This window comes from Canis lupus, chromosome 23 (assembly GCF_003254725.2).
Source record: "Canis lupus dingo isolate Sandy chromosome 23, ASM325472v2, whole genome shotgun sequence".
Lineage (NCBI taxonomy): Eukaryota > Metazoa > Chordata > Mammalia > Carnivora > Canidae > Canis > Canis lupus.
In genome coordinates this window covers 6981619-7002663 of record NC_064265.1, presented here as the reverse complement: position 1 = coordinate 7002663, position 21045 = coordinate 6981619, and the positions used below count along the sequence as shown (strand labels likewise).

The following is a 21045-nucleotide window of genomic DNA, read 5'->3' as shown; positions in this document are numbered from 1 at the left end:
AGCAATGAATAAGTAGCAGAAGACTAACAAATGATGAAGATCTCCAAAAGAAGCTGAATTTCTAAAAATTAAAAATATAACAGTTGAAATTAAAAATCTAGATAAAGAGGGATCGGATCCCTGGATAGCTCAGCGGTTTAGTGTCTGCCTTTGGCCCAGGGCATGGTCCTGGAGTCCTGGGATTGAGTCCCACATCAGGATCCCTGCCTGGAGCCTGCTTCTCCCTCTGCCTGTGTCTCTGCCTCTCTCTGTTTCTCTCATGAATGAATAAATAAAATCTTAAAAAAAAAAAAAAAAAAAAGATAAAGAGAGGAAATCAGGACAGAGAAACAGGAAAACTACAGAAACAGCTTATGCAATGTGGAGGATAATAAATATATAAATCAAGTTCCAGAACAGAAAAAGGGCAGGGGGAGATGTTGAAGACAAAAATATCTGATAGTATCTGAGAAGTGATGAAAGACACCAAGCCTCAGTTCCAGGAAGCCCAACAAAACCCACACCTGGCACACAGAAATACTGCATGACACTAAAGAGATCTTAAAAGCACTCTGAGACAAAAGAGGGATTCCCCACAAAGAATAAAATATAAAGCTGACAGCTGGATTTTCAGCAGCAACAGTGGAAGCGAAAAATGATAGAACACCAACTTCGATGTGTTAAGAAAAAGTGACTGTCAATCTGGAATTTTAAACCCAGCAAAAAAACACTTTTCAAAATGAAGATGAATTAGACAAAACAAGTCAGTTGGCCACCCAAGGCCCCACTACAGGATGTGCTTCAGGCAGACCATGAAAGATCTAAAGGAAAGAATTACGAGCTAATAATATTTGCTACGTCCAAACAAACTGAAAGTAACAATGTTTTATGGAACTATTTGATACCCACATGAAAATTACATGAATCTAACACCCTACACCAAAGATGAATTCCAAGAAGACTAGGGATTTACATATAAGCATTTTAGGAGACAATATAAGAATGTGCCTTTAATTATCCCAGAATTAGAAAGCATCTCGTAAATAAGATTTAAAAAGCCAATCTGTAAAGAACAATTCATAAAATCTGCCTATGTTAAATCTAAGAATTTCTGTTCATGAAATGAGTATTTGTTTAAAAAAAGAAGAAAATGGGTAAGTCCTAAACTGGGGGAAGATGTTTTCATGTAACTAATATGGAACATATCTGGAATATATGAAGAACTCCTCAAATCAGTTTGAAAAGACCAAAAACCCAACAGAAAAATGGGCAAAAAACTAGAAGAGACACTTAACAGAAGGAGAAATATCCTTAAATTTATAGTAACCAGGGAGAAGCAAATAAAACCACCATCAGTTACCATGTCACAAACATTAAACTGGTAAAAAAGAATCTGTCAAGATCAAACCCTAGAGAGGAAGGAGAACAAATGCAACTTCTGTATCCTGTTGGTGGGACCAACAATGTGTGTACATTTATCTGACCCCTTTGAAAACCAGTTTATCATTGTATGACCAACCCAGTAGCAGCTCTCCGGAGTATATGCCTACAGCCAAGCTTCCCAATATACACCAGACTCTCACTCCCTCAGGGCCAGGAGCAGGCCAGGGCATGAGGGGGTGGGGATGAGGCAGCATGAGCCCAAACATCCTTCAACAGCAGAATGAACAAACATGCAGTCACTGTCACCAAACGGAATTGATTACACAGAAAAAGCAAACCAGAGCTGTATACAATAAGATGGATGGATCCTAGGAACATAATAATGTGTGTGATATCTATTTATCTATATATCTATATATATCTATAATATCAAAAAAAGCCCATACAGTATGATTCCTTTATGTAAAATTTAAAACTTGCAAACTAAACACATTTTCTAGGGCTACAATATGGGTGCTAAAATGTATTAAAAAGAAAAGAAATAATAATGACAAATTTAAGATAGTGGTTACCTCTAAGGGAGAAGGAAGGGTACAGGTTAGGGAAGAGTACCCAAGAGCTTCAAAGGTGATGAAACCTACAATGCTCTATCTCTTAAACAAGTGTTCATGTTTTTTCTCATGTGGATCCTATGTATATATTCTATAAATTTGATTTTTTATTTACCAATACATTGTGTGTACATATGTATGTAATTAAAAATACCACCACCATAAAGAGGGGTAGGGGAAGAGGGTTTGGAGACCACAGGGAAGAGTCTGGGGACAGCAATAAGCATAAGCAATGTGGTATGCACCACATTTTCACTATACCTTTTTTTAGCTTGGCCACAACAAATGAATTCTTATATTGTTACATTAGTTCTCTAACACTCTGTCCCCCCAACCCCCAATAAAAAGAGGCTTATTTTCTTCATTTTTAGAATGAAGTGTTCCCCTCTGTTCCCACTGGAAACTCAATGTCTCTACAGGATGTACTGTGTAGGCGGAAAATGATTATTTTAAAAGCTGGAGAACATCAAATAATCTTGAATAATGAGGCACTGGAGAAAAGAGAAAGCAGTGTAATCCACTAAAAAAAGGGTCAGAGAGTTTTCCATACAGATTTTTCATGGAACCCTCTGACGCATCCTAGCTACCAAGGTGCAGCTTTGCCAGCCTGGGCAGGGAAGGAATGAGGCATCTGCTGGCCCTGCGTAAGGCTTCCAGAGTTGCTCTTTCATTCAGGCAGGACTTTTCTTCCCTCGGCTTCATGAGGCTACTTGGGCCTCTTCACGATCTCTTATCAGGACCTCAAGGACCTCTATTTCATTCCTCCTCTAAATATCTTCACAGCATTAGAAGTCTGTGGGCATTTCCCTGCCATTGTGCCAGCAGCAAAATGGAACAAGATCCTTCCATGCTTGAAAGCCAAACCACACATCTTGAGTTCTCAGTGGAGGCCCTGGGTCTCAGCCTGTTTTTCTAAGAACTGGCAAGTAAAGCCAAACCCGAAGGAAGCACAACCAGTCCCTGAGTTCTTAATACCATGTGCAGAGCAGAAGCTCAGCACCCTGGTGGACCGCCTTACAGAAGTCCCATGTGCATAGCCTCTGGCTGTTGTCTCACAGGATCCAGAAGCCCTCCCAGGCATGTCTCACCCTGGGCTCTGCTGAAGCGGCCTTCCACCTCTGTTACAGAATATCTTTCATTTTACCTTATGTGGGCAGCCAGTTACTTACTAAACACTCCCCACAACACTGTGCTATCCCATACGGCAGGGGTCAAGGCTCATTCACCTCACTTTCTGCCTCAGGGCTTGCACCGTGCCTTTTGTTCAGAGAACATACTTGACAAATGTTTGCCAAGCTGATTTCACGTGCCAAAAGAAATGATCATCTGGGGACAAGCCATACAAGTTCATACAACATACAAGTTCATACAAAAGTATGAACACTGAGACCCAGGACCGTTCTCCAAAGACCAAGGAAATAGAATTGTTGGGTGAAATATTAAACACATTCACATTCAAATGACAGCAAAAACACATTACAACAGTCCTTGTCCTCATTAATTAATAGATCAAAACTATGGAACTAGCAAGTAGATTCAGTCATTACTAATTTGAGATGAGCCTAATTCCATGAACAACTGGGGTACTGGGCAAAAATTAACCTCACTGGTTGACTGAAAGTGACCACTGGGGATGGGGAGATCCAGCAGACTCCAGAGACTGTCTTAGTGTTCAACTCTGACATCCTTCAGAACAAAGATTCACCTCCCATGCTCCTCCTCTCAACCATTTACACACTGCCTCAGGACATACGTTCTGCGTGCACCTGCCAGGCCCTCTGTGGATGCCAGGGGTGAAATGGTGGGCGTGACAGACACGATCCCCGCACAGACAATACATGATCAAATCATCACACAAAGAAGCACAACCAAGAATTCTGGCACAAGGAGAGCATCCCTGACCTCCTGTGGGGGAGCAGCTGCATCGTTGGTCTGTTAAGGCAAGTGGCCTACTTCACCATATCTGAGCTCCAGGGAAATCCCTATACTGCATTCCCCTCGAGGACCAGGGGCCCTGGGTGTAAATCACACACCAGCGGGCAGGACCCAAGGTAGAGGTCCCCCAACCTGGGACGGAGGTCTGACCTTATGAAGCACACACATGGTAATTCAGGTGCTTATCACAAGGGCCCAGTAGAGGCTATAGCAGTGCTGTCATGTGGGAGGGCAGGAAAATAATGCCCCAAAAAGGTGAATGAATTTCCGACAGGCTAGGGAATGGTGCAGCTGGCAGGAGCTCCCACAGAGCCCTTCCAGCTCACTCCATTTGCATGTGACAGACAGTGCTCCTTCTGTGAGACCCTACACTGGCACATCTGAAACACTGGCTTCAGTTGGCATGATCAAATCGCAAGGTGCACCCGCCCACACAGGCAGCTGGTTTGCTTAGCATCTGAATCCTGGGCCTGCCACCTCGTGTGCAGGCCTTGCCAGTTACCACCCGCCCTCAATGAGGTGTGTCCCCAGGTCAGTTTCTGATTGTTTGGATATTCCAACTCATCTGTCCTCTTTTGTCCTCTCCATTTTCCATTCCATGTCCTCACCTTCAAAACAGGTAACAGCAGCTGCTCTGCCTCTCTCACAAGATGATTCTAGAATTACATGAAACAATGTGTACAAATACACAATTTGGGAACATTTAGATTATCTGAGCCTCAGCAATGGGCTCCAAACCTTATCAAACTTGACACAGATTAGCTTTACACTGCACTGAAAACTGTGCAACTAGTCAGAAATTTTTCAAAATGCTAACTTTAAATAGCCTGCTTTACATAAGGGATACAAACCCTTAAGGAGGACTCAGTAAATGCCAAAGCTGAGGGAAGCTATCAATTGAATCTACTGTGAGTGAGCCTGCTAAATAAATCAAGGAACAGCCAGCCCACTTCTCTTGCATTATTTAAAATGGTTTTAAAAGCTCCCAGCTTGAAAGCCAATAAACAGAGGAGCAACCGGAGCAAATCTTCATGGAAACAAAAATCAGAGGCCGCTGGGCAGCTCCTTCAACAACTGGCAAGACCCTGGTCACAGGAAGCTTTTATTCTGCCCACATGCAGACACCTACAGCTCTGCCCACATGCAGACAAAGAAAGGTCCGGAGTGCTGAGAGAAGAGAAAACAAACAAGGAAAGGCAAACTGAGGCCTTGCTGAATGAACTCATCCAAACAAGGGGAGATGGTACAGAGAAAAATGTAAGGTGCCACTGAGCCACGGCAGTGCTTCAGAGGGTGGAGGATTAGTGTGAAAAGTGCTACCCTGCTCCTGGCCACTCGAGACTTTATAAGCTAATCCAGATCGTCATATTTTAAGACACAGCATTAAAACACAACTATTTTACTAAGGAAATGTGCTACAGGTGAAACACAGCAAGGCCATGACTAAGCTGTGTAGACACACGCAGAGCGGCTATCTGGAGCCTGGAGTAGTGCCGTCTACACCTGGAGCATGACTCCTGGACTCACTTGGGGCAGATGGTTCTTGGGCCAAGTTGCTGTTCTACTCCTCAATCCCTGCTCAGTTTGTGCCTGGGACACGACTGGCCCCATTTAATTCCTAAAACCACGTTCTTAGCGAGTTTTGAAGTAACAGGGACCAAAACGCAGCTCTACTTCAGTATTCTAAAAAGCTATTTCTGAGGAAGGTGATCCTGATTTATGACTTTGACTTTGGGATATAAAAATATCTACTGACTTCTTATGCTGTAATAGCTGTTTCACTTATATTTTACCTCTAACCAGCATAATCATCTTCAAGGGTAAAACTAATCCCATTTTACAGATGAGGAAAAACCGAGGCACAGCAATGTTGTTACAAGTTTAAGGTCGCACAGCGGAAATGGTAGTGCCAGGATAATCCACTCGAGGCCCTCCAAAGCCTGTGTGCTCTCGAAAGAGCACACCCCACTCAGGCCACAAATCAGAATCTTGTGGGACATCACACTGCTTTAAGATAAAAAACAAACTGAAGATTATTTAAATGAATGCTTTACTCCAGCTAACTAGGATTTAGTGAGAATACTGATTAATTATAATTAAAACCAGAGACTACTTTTTCCCTTCCTAGTTGAAAACCGCCTTTTGGTTGCTGTTGCTGCTGCTGTAGGTGAGAAGAGGGAGGTGTGCTCAGCACGCTGCAGTGGCCACCCTACCATCTACATTTCCTGCATTATCCTAAAACTCCATATTAGCAGTCCAGTCCTCTGGGGCCCTGACAGAGCACAGCATTTACATACTCTCATGTCCCCGCTCGTTAATTTCTTCCTGGAGGCTCAGAACACTGGTGAGGTTGATGATCCTCCGTCGAGGGGTACATGCTGCTGTCATGTCCTTTCGGGAATCATCTTCCACCATTTCTACATCAGAGCTTTCCCGAGGCCTCTTTCTGCAATGAAGATAAGGAGCCCACAGATCATGACTACCCTTTAAAATTGTTTTTTTTTTTAAGTCATCCAAATTTTGTATGTTGCATTTTGAACAGGGAAGAGCTTCTCATGCTGACTCTGCACGTTTGGGGCGGGGGTCCTTGTGCAGGCAGTAGACTAGCAAGATCAATCTGTTCTCTGGCACACTGCATAGCAGAGGATCCTGAGTCCCCCCGGCTGCAGCCAGCCACTGTGCACAGCAGGACACCAGAGTCACTCGCCTGTGGAGCTGCAGGGCCTTGGGCATATGTGCCTACCTTGCTGAGTCTCACCCGTTCAGTACCCCCCTCAGACTGTGACAGCACCAGCTCCAGGCAGCCATGCACCAGACAGACAAGGTGATGGTCCTCACCATGCTCACTTTCTAGCTGGGGAGTCAGACAGCCACAGAAAAAGATCATTTGAAGTGGAAGAAAAAGCTAAGAAGAAAAGTAAACAAAGTAACAGGATGATGGGGCAGTGAGAGGGCCTCTGGTAAGAGGCGACACTGAGTGGAGGCCTGAGCAACAAGAAGGCAGAGTCTTCCTAGACCCAGAGCACAGGGACAGCAAAGGAGGGAAGCTCAGGCAGTTGGCGTCAGCCACAAAACAGTGTGGCCAGAGTGGGCCTCGGGAGAGGAACCAAATGGGAGGAAGGGTGGGTGCACCCTAATAAACGCAAGGGGAAGCATTGGTTTTCAGCTAAGGAGTGATACATTCTCATTTCTGGTTGCAGAGATTTCTTTTGACTGCTGTGTGGTAAAGAGCTGGTGGTGTTACTTCCCCTGGTGACAGAGAGACACATAACCCTGCCCTGCAGAGTGGCTAAGAGCATGAAATGGGATAATGTATGTAAAGTATCCAGCACGTCGTGGGTTACCCACAAGTGGCAGCACCCTTTCTTACTCCCTGGAAACATCCCAACAAGTCGTCTTGCTAGACTGGCTTGGCAACGAGGAAACTGGAGTCAAGTAACTCGTCCCACTCCTCCGAATTCCAGCAGCCACTCAGCACCAGGGTTTCAGTGGCAGGCCGCTACACAGATGCTCGCCTACAGCAGGCGTCTTCATCCTGAGCCTGCTGGGGATGGAGCGTCTGCCTGGGGCCTGGGCTCGGCGATGTGCCCAAGGAGTCTGAGGAGCATGTGAAGCACGTCCTGGGAGCACAGGTGAAGGACAGCCACTATTGCCATCCGCCCTTTTCCCACTCTTACCACCAGCCCGTGGGCTTCAGGGTCTTCATAATTTGAACTGAGAAAATGCATTTTTCCTGAGAGGAGTTGAAGCAGTTTTGAGTGGAATAAGGGAGAATCTTCTGGATATTTTAGGGTTCTTTCTAGCCACCTCTGCTATTGAGACTTTATCAAAATCCAGGAACTAAAAATAAAGGATAAATCTTATTCTTTTTTCTGGTGTGTGTTTAATTCATGCTTGGAGCCATGGACATTTAAGATATCTCAAAAGCCACTGAGTGGGGGCTGCTCAAGCCATGATCAAAGGCAAAGAATATCTCATTGGAGGCAGAGAGTGGGTCAGGCAGAGAGAAGCTGCAGGTGGTTCATGCCCAGTCAAGCCAGAAGGTGGTTTCAGGAAGAAATAGCAGAGACAAGCTGCACTCCTCCCGAAGTCCATACCTGGGGTTGCCTGGGCTGGAAGGGGGCCCTTTCTTCTCTGATGTTTCCGAAGTCCCCTCTGTTGTCTCCTCCTCCATGCCCTGATTTGTGGCAGCCACTTGATCAGGCTCTGGGAGTTCAAACATTTCCTCATCTTGCTGCCCAGTCCTGCCACTGGAAACATCGGTCCTGTCTTCTGGGACAACAGCCTGCAGCTGACTGGACAGAGCCTTGCTCATGGGCTGCAGAAAGGCATCGAGCTTCTGTTCTCGTGAATCTGTGCGGACCATCTGGTGGGCATAGACCTTGTCGCCACTTCCAGTAGATGAGGGGGTCGCACCCGTTGTGGATTTAACCACCTCTCCAGAGGGGCCAGCAAGACCTGGTAGTAAAGTCTGTGTCAAAAAAGAAGGTAGTAGGTTAAAAAACTTTTTTAAGTAAATGTTTTCTAGCCGCTGTGATTTTTCAAGCTCAATGGCATTTATGTAACATATGACTCATTTATGTTTGATATTGAACCCTTTCTACATTCTGTCCTATACATTTCAATGAAGTAGAGTCAATCTGAAAAAAACAAAACAAAACAAAACAAAACATCCACACACACAAAAAAGGAGACAGTGGCATGATTCAGAATATGAAGTAAGTATGTCTAGGTTCCAGGGTTACCTGGCTGGCTCAGTCAGTAGAGCATGCAACTCTTGATCTGGGGTTTTAAGTTCGAGCCCCAAGTTGCGTGTAGAGTTGGGTTAAAAAAAATAAAATTTAAAAAAAAAAAAAAAAGAGAGAAGAAAGACGTCCAGGTCCCAAAGTGAAGCAGAACTAGAGAGCTAGAAGCAGGTATAATCATTATAGAAATATTATTATAGAAGCAATTCAGACCAAAACTTGAAGTTTTAAAAGATACACCAGTAAAAATATAAAAATTCAGCAAAATGCTCATAATTTTTAAAATTCATTTGAAATAGGGAATATTAATGTGAAGTTCTCATATTTTTGTCTGGAGAGATTTTCGTTTTTTTATTATAGTAAAATATACATTCAATTTATTATTTAACCATTTTTAAGTGTACAACTCTGTGGCATTAAGTACATTACATCATTGTGTGACCATCACCACCATCTAACTCTAGTTTTCACCCTCACAGCCTGAAACTTTGTACCCATGAAACAGTAACTCACCATTCTCCCTCCCTACCAGCTCCTGGCGGCTACTCTTTTGTCTCTTTTTAAAGATACATATTTCCTAGCTCTGTCCACTGGAAAGGCCGAAAGCCAATGACCATCCAGCAGCAATAAGGACCCTCTGATCCATAACTATAGTCTCTAAACATCATCCCCACTAAAACAAACCAGAGTTCCTTGGAGAAATGGCCAATTCCAGGACTTGGGAATGGGAAAGTACAGAGTGAGCATACAATATCTTTTCTTGTCAGAAATAAAGAAACCATCAAAGACTAATAGAATTGGGTCAAAAGGACAAGAGCACCAGTTTGAAGGGGATTTTGTTGGTCTGAGATGGGGTGATTTGAGGATCCAAAAGAAAAATGACTATAAAATTAAACGATATTGCTTTGTTAACAGCTATGTTAAAATATCAAGGGAAAAGAAAAAAATAGGGAGAGGCAAAGAGAAAGAAAGAGGACAAAGTCATTAAACATCATTGGAGGGGCACCTGGGTGGCTCAGTGGTTGAGCGTCTGCCTTGGGCTCAGGTTGTGATCCTGGGGTCCTGGGACTGAGTCCCACATTGGGCTCCCCACAGGGAGACTGCTTCTCCCTCTGCCTATGCCTCCGCCTCTCTCTCTGTGTCTCTCATGAATGAATGAATGAATGAATGAATGAATAAATAAATAAATAAATAAAATCTTCAAAAAAAAATCACTGGAGATCATCAGGACATGAATTCATTCCTTTGCAAACTGATAATTAAAGGGGCAGAACTCAGCATTTACTCTTACTTTCTACTATGAACTGTGTTTCAGGATAACTAAAAAGCTCTAACAAATGAGGGAAAGTTATTGTATACAGAAGAATTACAGTTAGTTAAAACACAGAAAATAAAATCAGAAAATCATAATCTTGAAATCCTCGTGAAATAAGTGATTCAGGTAATGGTCATCAATGAATGGTGAAATCATTAAACTAAATATTCCTGGGGAACTTGAGGAAGAAGAAACAGGCGGTCACCAGTTGAACCCACTGAGGAGTCTTATCACCAAAATGACATAACAAGTCAGGATGCGCCTCCTCCTGCTGGGGTGTGGCAGAAAATACAAGACATCATCTATCAAGAATTCTCATACAGAAATTATTTTTTAAATCTGAATGTAATCATGCCGGTTTATAGGAATTCCTAGTTTACAGGAAATGTGGAGGATTAGAACAAGTTCAATGACACTAATGATAAGTAATCAAACAGAGATGTGCATTATTCTACAGAAAGCCTTCAGAATAAGCCAATAGGAACAACAACAAAAATGTACAGGGACTTCTCTGGTTTCAAAGAGACTTAAGAGAGATTTAAAAGACAACAATAAATTATAAGAGTGGAACTTAACTGGATATGGATTTGAATAAAATTACTTTATAAAAGGATCATTTTTGGACAATGGGGACATTTGAATATGGACTAGAAATTAAATATTACTATGAGTTTTATTATGTATAAAAAAGGACATTGTGATTATATAAGGGAAAATATTTTAATAATTTATTTTTAAAAAAGTCTTATGTACTTATTCGTGAGAGATACAGAGAGAGAGAGAGACAGACCAGGCAGAGGGAGAAGCAGGCTCCCTGCAGGGAGTCCGATGTGGGACTTGATCCCAGGACCCCAGGATCATGACCTGAGCCAAAGGCAGATGCTCTACCACTGAGCCACCCAGGTGCCCCAGGAAACAATATTTAAAAACACATAATAAAATACTAGGGAAAAGAGTAAATCCCTGAAATGTGCTTTAAAATATTCTTTTCCCTTGGGGCACCTGGGTGGCACAATTGGTTAAGCATCTGACTCTTGGTTTCAGCTCAGGTCATGATCTCAGGGTTGTGAGATTGAGCCCCACATCAGGTTCCATGCTCAGTGCAGAGTCCACTTAAAGACTCTCTCCCTCTCCCTGCTTCTTCTGTGTGTGCTCTCTCACTCTCTCTAAAATAAATAAATATTTTAAAAAAATACTCTTTCCCCCACCACCAAATGAGAAAGGGAAAGAGAAAACAAATATGGCAAAACGAGGATGGTTGTTGAAGCTGAGTGACAGGTACATGGACTATTTGTGTAATATCTACTCTTATGTGTACTTAGGAATATTCAATAATGAGCTAAGTAATAACAAGTTAAATAAGGTAGCAACTCTGCTCAAAAAGGAAAAACCTTCCTTCATAGACAACATAAACACCCTTGTAGCATACATAGGCAAATGAAGTGAATATAGTTGACCTTAGAACAAAGCAGATCTGAACACTGTGGGTCCACCTACATGCTGATTTTTTTATAGTACAGGACTGTAAATGTATTTTCTTTTCCTTATGATTTTCTTAATAACATTTTTCTACCTTACTTATTGTAAAAATACTTTATATAACACATGCAAAATATGCATTAATCGACTGTTTATGTTGTCAAAAAAGCTTCTGGTCAACAGTGGGTTAACAGGAATTAAACTTTTTGAAGAGTCAGATTTTTGACTGCCCAGGGGTCAGAGCTCCAACCCCCATGCTGTTAAAGAGTCAACTGTTTTGTTTCATTTGGCTATGCAATGGCCAAACCAGCAGAAATTAACATAACTACTTGCAGTAATTTTAAAGTGCAAAAAGTGAAACATTTTGTCCAATATGATGGAGATGCAACAAAACCCAAGAGCTCCCAGGCTTCCTAATTTCCATACCAAATAGTTTCACTACAAACCAGGGCTATGCTGTACACCCTGGGCAATGCTGTGCAAGGTGTAGCTGGAGAGTGGGAGAGAAGGTATTCTGATGCCCCCAGAGGAATGTGGACCCCACTACCCACAACAATGTGCCAAGGTTTTTGCTGCTTCACCAACACAGGCAGGCTGTCAGATCCAGAAATCCACTTTCCTTCTGAAGACACACTGGTCAGTAATATGCAGAATTCTATAGGAAAAGACTACTATTTATTCAAGCTAACTAAATGAATCTGACTCATGCAAAATAAGACAAGGAGGAAGACAAGATGTTCTTTCCCCAGTGTAGCCAGGACCTCTGGCAAATGTCTTTCTTTTGACCTCAGCTAGGACAGAGCAAGGGACAACCACTCGGGCCCAGACAACATGCTCTTCATTTTCATCTCATTCTTTGAGCCTGTCTTCTGCTCCCTGCCAGCCAAACCCTTTCCAGGTCCTGGCAATTCCAGATCTTCCACCGTCTGTGAGTGGAGCTACTTCCTCTGCCCAGGCCCCTCATTGCTTCTCCCAAATAACTGCAGGCCTCCACTGTGCCCCTCTGCAATCCTCTCCCTTTGCAACCACAGGATTTTTCAGAAAATGCACACTGGATCTCGTCAATTCCCATTGAGCCAAAGCAGAAACTCTTTAACATACTGACCAAAACGTCTACCACCAGGGACCTCTACAGCCTCCTCTCTCCAGGGCCAGCTCCCCAGCAGGCCCACACTCAGATCTCCCCCTGGCTGCACATGACAACACCTGGGAAAATTGTAAAACTACTGGTACTCCCTCTTATGCCCCACCTGAGACTGACTTCTTGGTCTGGAGAAGGCCCAGGCAAGAGTGCTATTTCCCAGGGAATTCTGATGGCAGCCAGGGTGATATTGGATCCACCACGTGGAACTTTCAGACCCTCATGCACACGTCCTCTGACCTCCCCCAACCCCTCAGGCATTTTCCTCACCAATACCTCAGCCACAAATCCTGTTTCCATGCCTCGTCCCCTTTGTCCATCTCATTTCTACCCAGCCCTGGGGTCCCAGCCTCTGCGTCCCTTCCCTCCCTTCCCTGATTACTCTTACACCCTCCCAAGTCCCTCTTTTCTTTTTCTTTTTCTTTTTCTTTTTAAGATTTTATTTATCTATTTGGTAGTAAGCAAGAGCACATGCAGGGGGAGTGGCAGGCAGAAGGAGGGGAGAGAAGCAGTTTCCCCACTGAGTGGAGGAGTCCGATGCGAGGCTCCATGCCAGGACCCTGGGATCATGAACTGAGCCAAAGGCAGATGCTCAACCAACTGAGCCACCCAGGAGTCCCCAGAGTCCCTCTTTTCCTCTCTCTCATGGGATATATTCTCCAGGAGACCAGGAGGGCCTCCATGAAGGCAGGAACCAGCAGTGGTGGGTTCCCAGGCAGTCAAGAGCCGCTTGCCCACACAGGACTCTCAGTGCATGTTTACAAGGGAGACAGAAGATGAGATGCAGCAACAAGTATAAACCAACTACCAGTGACTGAGCACTCTCTATGTATCACACATTGCTGAGAGCTGTACCCACCGTGTCAGGTCCAGCTCCCCTACAGCGCATGTGTCCTCATTTCAACAACAGCACTAAAGGATGTGCATACCTATTACCTATACAAGACATAGGGCTCATGTGGCATCAGGGGCCCACCACCCTGTGCCCAGGGAGAACTTCCTTCTGCCCACCTGCCACATATGCCCTTCAGATGGCATCAGTAGCAGCGTGAGTGTACTCATTGCCCAATCCTCTGCTTGGGCTCCAGCAGTGGTGGAGCTGCTCTAACTGCATTTACTCTCACTGCTTACTGCCCATGCCACCTCCCAGGTAGGTGTGTTCTGTGAAGTTTCCTAAGGGAAGCATTCACTGGCTTGGTAAATCAAAGCAGGCTCACAGAAGCCCATTCTCTCTGCTTGCAGGACCTGGTGCAACTAATGGGGAAATGTTTCTGTTTTTCTTTTTTTTTAAGAGTAGAAGAGAAAGGCGGGGAGGGGCACAGAGAGAGAGAGAGAGACAGAATCTTCAACAGGCTCCCCACCCAGTGTAGAGCCTGACATGGGGCTCAATCCCACAACCCTGAGATCATGACCTTAGCTGAAATCCAGTCAGATGCTTAACTGACCAAGCCACTCAGGCGCATTACTTCTCCCTCTTTTTGGGAGGGGGGCAGGTGGGAATGTTTCCGTTTCTGTAGTTCTGGGGTTTGTGGTGCTTCTGAACACACCCTCACCCTGTGCGGCCTAGAATCCCATCATGTCAGAACTGGGATGGGACACTGGAGATCATATTATCCACACATCTATTTTATAGATGGGAAAACTGAGGCCCCAGAGAGCTGGGAGTAGTAGCTCAGAATCATAAGCACTTAGAACCTGGGGAATTCTAATAAGGTAAATGGTGCCAGGCCCTGCATTAGACACTTCACCTACTGCTTATAACCACATTCAGATGTGAGGGTGACCAGTTTGGTCCTCACTGAGGGAGACCAGGGAAGGTTAATAGTCACATGGCACTAACCCAGGCCTGTCTGAAACTAAAGGTCCTGCTCCTCCCACTGTCCCCCTACCTCTCATGGACCTGGCCCCCTCCACTCTGCCCTGTAAGTGTGGGATCAGCCTCCTCCTGAATACTCTCAGGGAAAAAGAGTACATGGGAGAGGTGCCCTATGCTGTTTCAGACAGCTTGCTTTTCTGAGAAGTCAGCCTAAGGTTCTAGACAGAGACTGAATCATGACCAGGCCCAGGGATAACATAATACTTTCACAGTCAGGTTCAAAAAAGGAAATGTTACTAAAGAAAAACTATCCTGGTAATCCTTGGAAAGACAGTCCTAAAGCAACAAGCCAAAATCTGGGCTCTCATGTCAGATGGGCCTCATTTTCAGGCAGTGGGTGAAAGCACCAGAACAAGAGCTGGACAAAGAGCGCCCTCACCTGGGTGAAGTACATCCTGGAGGAGTTGGAGCCCAAGAGCTTGCTCTCGATGTGCTGCTGCACCCGCTCCAGGATGCTGTCCTCGTGCAGGAAGTGAACTTCGTGCTTCGTGGGATGTACATTGACGTCCACGTTCTGGGGGCTGATCTCTAAACTGGCAGGGATAAAAGTAAGCAATTACGTCTTACATCCGGTGGTGGGGAATGGGGAAGACAACTCTCATACGATATACACGGTGACCAGCAGGCTTGGGAAAGCGAGACAACACAGTGGTCGAACCTCAGGGTCAAGTCTGAGCGACCTGGATTCTGAAGCTGTGCAGCCTTGAGGCAGTGACAGCACCCCTTTTTGCCCCAGTCTCCTTGTCTATAAAGGGGACATAACAAATGGTGGGGCTGAAATTCACACAGAGCACTCTGCAGATACTTGGTACATTGTACATCAGTTGTTACCATCATTCCAGAACTCATGGTATTTCTTACTATGTGACCTGGGGCAAGTCACTTAACACCTCTGGATGGGTTTTCTCATCTGTAACCATGAACTTGTCCCTTACTTACTTGTCAGTATTGAGGATCAAAGCAAGAATGCATGTGAGAGAATGCTCTATCATCAAAATGTAATAAAAAAAAGTCAGTTTAGAGGCCGTGCCAGCTATCACCTTATTGCCTCAGCTCCATATCCATCTTTCATTGCTTGCTCTGTGCCCACAATGTGAATCCCTGTCAGTACAAGGCACTAGAGGGCCTGTGGAGGAGGAAGGAGTTTCTCTGCCAGGTAGGGTGAAGTTTCTGATTGGTTCAGGGACAAGATCCATTATTCACCTTTGCTTCACTAACACGGTGGCTGGCACATGGGAGGCCTTCAGTCAGACTCTCCTGCATCAGTAAATGAAGGAAAACTGTTCCCTTCACCTGTGAGAAAGGACAGAACATCCTTTTGCCAATGGTGGATGGGATTCACTCTGATGGAGCTATTAGCAAGCCCATCTCTTTCAAAGAGGGCAGCTGGACAGAATTTACTCCTTGTGAGTCTCGGGTGAGGAGCCAGGCGCTGCATTACCTGAGGTACAGGAAAGGGTGTGTGTTCTTGGGCAAATATGCTGCATATACTGTTTCAATGGCTTTTCTTAAGGAAGTTGACTCTACCAGACGATCTAGAAAATAAAAGGTGAGTAACCAGCTCAAAACTGTCCTGACAGGAGAGGTACGAGGTACACATTCATACCATGCCATGAAATCACTCAGGAAAAACACTTCTAGAGTGACATCTGCAGCAGACCCCAGGGAAGAGAGGCCTTCCATGTGTTGCTACTCATCAGCATCTCACCCCGGTCTTCGAGCTGTCTCCTCTCAGTCAAGTCACAGAAACAAGGGAAGACAGTTAAGTTCTACCTCCCGGCTGCCCTTCCCTCAATCTGCCTGGGAGGACTACCTTTGCCCTTGTTGGGCACAGCAGGCAGCATCCATCAGCTCTCAAACTTTTCCTGCTGCACATATGTACTGGCTGCCTAGCACATATGCCACGGGCTGGGAGACAATACATTGGTGACTACATGAACTCCAGTTCCAAGTGGTAAACCACACGAGAGATGTGTGCTAAGTAATGGGGGGATGAGGCAACCAACTCTGCCCAGGGCAGGTGGGGTGGGGTCCAACAGTGGGGTATCCCAACTGAGTTATGATGTAAGATACAGTTTTCTAGGCAGTACTGAAAGGCAGTACAAATATCTGAATGTATGTTTAAGGTGATTTAGGAAATGACACAGAGTTGAAGGGGATGGAAAACACTAAAAGCTGGGAGAGGTAAGACAAAAAAAATCAGAGGAAAATGTATTTTCTGAAAACATAGTCCTCCTTTCTCCCCAGACAGATGACCTGCTGGTGATCTATTCTCCTGGGATGGTGTAGCCAAGGATATGTCCCATGGTTTTATTTCCAATAGGAAGAGAGGCTGTGATCTTATCAATGAGGAGACCATTATTTTCTGAGTCCTCACCGACTCCACAGCCCCTCAACAAAGTTGCTATATGTGGTAACACATGCCCTGAGCACACAGGCCTTGAGCAGATGTGGGCACCTGACAAGGGGATGGCCAGAGCCCTTCTGCTGTGATTTCTGGACTGGAGACACGCCGAAACAATGTTCCTTTTTCCACTGCCTGAGTGAGAGCACATGGCATGTGCTCTAAGAGTCTGACCTCTCTGCTATAGGGAACTTCGTATGGTGACCAGACTAGCTAACGCTGATGCAGGACTCACCAGCAGCATGGACATGGGCCCCCCACATGGCACTTACACCGATTTCTGCTTGTCTATTCTGTAGCCAACAGATGTGTCACAAAGCAGTGTTCTTCATGGTTAGAAAAACAAATGAAAAACATTTCTAAGCCTTGATTAAAGCAAGCTTTATTATAGATTAGGCTAAAGTCTTTCTTAATGAAGTAGGAAAAAACCATACTAATATAGACCAGTTTAACAGAATGTGTCTATATTGACTCCCTCTTCCCTGTTTCTATATGGCTTTGAAAACTGCTGTAAAACATGTATAATCTGGGACACTTCTAGATGGTTATTATTATAAATGGAACAGGGGAATACACCATTTTCAACAGTAAGCAAACAAAACTATACAATGAGTTGTTTTGAACAATAAAGGTAAAGGATATATATGATAAAAATGTAAGCACTGAACAAACGGTAAGATACAGGATGCATTTCTGGCTGGGAAATTAAAAACTGAATCAGATCCATTTGTGGCTCCCCGTCACAGTCTCTCAAAACCATATAATATGCAATTAAGTAAAAAGAAACAGAATGCAAAATAGTATTTACTCAACAAGTAGCAATCATGTAAACAATATGCCCACAGAGAGATAAAGACTGGAGAGGAATCTGACAAAAATTCAAATCCATTTAGTTAATTTCCTCCCTGATTTCCAGTACCACTCATTATACCATAAATAACCCATTTTTTAAAAAGAAAAATTCCCAAGGGGTTAACATTCCGTTTCTTTACTGATGACAGTGCCTAAACCCAAGGTACCCCCTCCCTGTGTCCTGCTGTGCAGTTCAAAGCCTGGCCTGCTGTAAGGCTCTGATGCCAGCAGGGGAGGAAGCTGGTCAGGCTCAGAGATGCTCTCTTCCAGAGGCAACAACCACACACTGCAATAGTCAGCCAGCAATGAGCACAAATCAGAGGGCTGAGTAGATTTAGGCTAGAAATTATAAATGCTTCCTAACCAAGCTACACTTCAGCATGAGGGTTTCCTGCATGTAATCAAACCTATGGATTCGGAATTTTTCCACAGGCCCATAAAATTTCCTGTGGACAGACTTCCACATATGGTTATTTTTCACTTACGGTTGATGAAGAGTAAGAAGATGCACTTCTTCACTGAGTAATTTGCATTGGATATGTAGCCATTCATTTTGAAGGCTAGGGTTTTATCCTCACACCCAACTTCTATCAGTTCTCTGGTTGAAAAAGAAAAATTTTGAAGGTCTTGAAAATAATGGAAAATTCAAACAGCATAAAGAATGAAAGTTGGAAAAATCAGGGTTCCTTCATAAACTAATAGTGCCAAATAAGGACTCCCGAGACTGGCTTTGTTGAGTCCTCTGGGCCCACCCACCTATCCATCCATCCATCTGTCTGTCCCTCCATCTACCCACCTACTCACCTCATCACTGTTCTCAAGTACTTCCGTTCTGTGCCAAGCACTGCTCTGACTACTGGGACATAATGACAAGTCCAAGCTCTGAGACCTTATTTTGCTGAGACCTTTATGGATCTTAGTAAACCCCAAAGATGAAATTCCAGAAGGGCTCATTTCTACTGAATCCCTTACTATATGAACAGCACCACACTGGGGCTCTAGTGTGGTGTCCTCAGGGCTGTGCTTATGGGGAGGTGAGGTTAATGGATGAAAGGTAGTCCTCATATAAGCCACACTCACCTCTGCCTGAGGATCTTCACAAGTGCTGTCCCTCTGCCTGGAAAGCTCCTACTGATAGCTAGTTAATTCCTCCTTATCCCTCCTATGTCTGGGCTTACTCCTTCAAAGAACTTTCTCTGACTATCCCTTCTCCCTGACCCTGAGAGATTCTCCCGTTGTGCCTTATATTTTTCCTTTGAGACACCTAGCACAATCACTAATGAATGGCATAATAATTATTTCATGTGTCTTTCCAACTGGATATGAGTCCTCTGAGGGCAAGAAGCATTTCTGCTTTATGCCCTACTATATTTCTCAGCACAGCACCTAATAAACAGTAGTCATTCATGAAGCATTTGCTGAATGTACAGTAAAAGCTGTCAAGTAATAATGTGTACTCTGAGTCTCTGAGAAGAAAATACAGCTTGCGGTGTTTCTCACACACAATACACCAGCAAAGCCTTTCTTCCCAAAACTGTCTCAAGAGGCTGGTGTTCTGGAAATATCCTTTGGGAACTGCTGCTCTGGGCAATTTCTAATCTCTTATTGTCCCTAGGAATTTCATAACGACTAGTTCTGAGTCTTTAAAGAATAAAGAAAGCTCGTACAGTTTTCCTTGTACAATAGTGTGCTCTCCCTGCTCTGGGAACACATTTTGAAAAACTTCATTAACAATTAATAAAGAAAAGGGTAACTAAAAGCAAATAGACTGTTCCCTAGTCAGGAATTTGGTTCTGCTCAAAGAAATGAGTAAATTACCCTCTGAAGTACAAAACTGGGCTCTAGGACTACTGCTGCTTCTAAGATTTTTGGGAAAAGTGAAGCCAGGGGCTGCCTTCTCCATCTGCATGTACCCTACATCCACACCATCATGCCATGCCTGGCACACGGAGAGCCCTTAGTATTTTCCCCTTCAGATTATGACAGGGGCACTTTGGGCTCTGCGGAGTCCTGAGATTGAGCCAGTGTTCGGTGGTAGAAATTGTGGCTTTTGCTTGCATGAGGAGTGCTGTCAGGAGTCTATACTGCAAGTTCCCCAATGTTTTCCTTGATGATGAAGATTTGGTAACAACTTGCCACCAGATGGGAAGTCCTTAAGGGCAGGAATAGTTTATTTGTCTTTGCATCCTTAACTTCTGGCACAAAGCCAGGTATGGGAGGCAGTGAATAAATGCCAAACAATAACAAGTGAAATCCCAATGTGCTGATAAGGGAAATATCAGGAAAAGAGGAAGCACTGGAAGATGAAAGAATCCTACTACACTGTCAATATTTTGAATCAGAGACTAGAGAGAACACACTGTTTTACAGCCAGAGCATTTGGGAGATAACATGCATCCAGGAAGTGTGGGTTCCCTGAAAACAGGACTCCATGAACAAATCCGAAGCACAGAAATAAGCCCGTATATCTCACTAAAGCAAACTCTTAAGGCAGGTGCTACCTTGGCAGATTCCAAAATAATGTGATAAATGATAAACCAAGACATGGAATGCAGATTTTTCAAAATATCAATTATCAACATACCGGCTGACAGCATTTCCAAAGATGGAGCGAATATTGTCCACCGTTGTGGCATTGGGCAGTGTCCTAACATCGGCTACGGTCTCGCCTTGCTGATGAACAGAGCAGAAAATACAACTTACTGTCTCAGTTGTGAAGGAAACATCCTCAACTTAGTTCTTCAGGTGAAGTATTAAAAAAAAATCCCTTTTTCTAATATATAACCATCCCTTATAAACCAACCACTTACTTTTTTAACTGAGAAACTAATGCCTGAATTGTGTATTGAATACCTGGCAAAGAAAAGACAAGAAAATCGTCAGCAGAGTGGCCAAATGCACAATATAAGGCAGATTTCCCTACCGGTTAAATAAATCCGTAGGGTTAAGTGATTTAAACGGAGATACATACACTCAAGAATATCTCCATATATATTTTACCCACAGACTTCATGGAGATAACAATGCTAAATGTGGCAGAATCAAACAAAAAACAGTTTTTTTTTCCTTTAATAGGGTTCTGACTACACTCAAGGATATTTCAATATAATCTCCTCCTTGCCCACAGTTTTACTTTCACAAACCCTTCAGGTCCACGTTGCATCTTGAGAACCTTGCCTTTACAACTCCTGAACTCTTTCCTTCTCTCCCAGAGCCCCTCAAGATAACCCCTCCCCTCACCCGCTTCTTCCTCAGTCCCAGGCTGTTCCAGCATCTTCCAGTCTTTTCTGTTGCCTATTATTTATTGATTACTCCTCCCTCCATA

At 44.0% G+C, this 21045-nt stretch overlaps 1 protein-coding gene across 6 annotated transcripts in view; it reads right to left on the bottom strand.

Moving 5' to 3' along the window:
• The window catches only part of MLH1 (mutL homolog 1), a 48985-nt gene that overhangs the window by 15595 nt on the left and 12345 nt on the right, over nucleotides 1–21045 (bottom strand). For 5 of the 6 annotated variants that reach the window (XM_025461330.3, XM_025461332.3, XM_025461331.3 and 2 more), the window contains exons 7-13: nucleotides 20531–20573; nucleotides 20305–20393; nucleotides 18206–18318; nucleotides 15906–15999; nucleotides 14844–14997; nucleotides 8006–8379; nucleotides 6206–6354 (exon numbers count right to left, since the gene is read on the bottom strand). In XM_025461330.3, the coding sequence (XP_025317115.1) occupies nucleotides 6206–6354; nucleotides 8006–8379; nucleotides 14844–14997; nucleotides 15906–15999; nucleotides 18206–18318; nucleotides 20305–20393; nucleotides 20531–20573 (1016 nt within the window). Of the gene's footprint in view, nucleotides 1–6205; nucleotides 6355–8005; nucleotides 8380–14843; nucleotides 14998–15667; nucleotides 15687–15905; nucleotides 16000–18205; nucleotides 18319–20304; nucleotides 20394–20530; nucleotides 20574–21045 lie in introns of those variants that run through there. The other variant, XM_025461334.3, reaches the window with a different exon arrangement.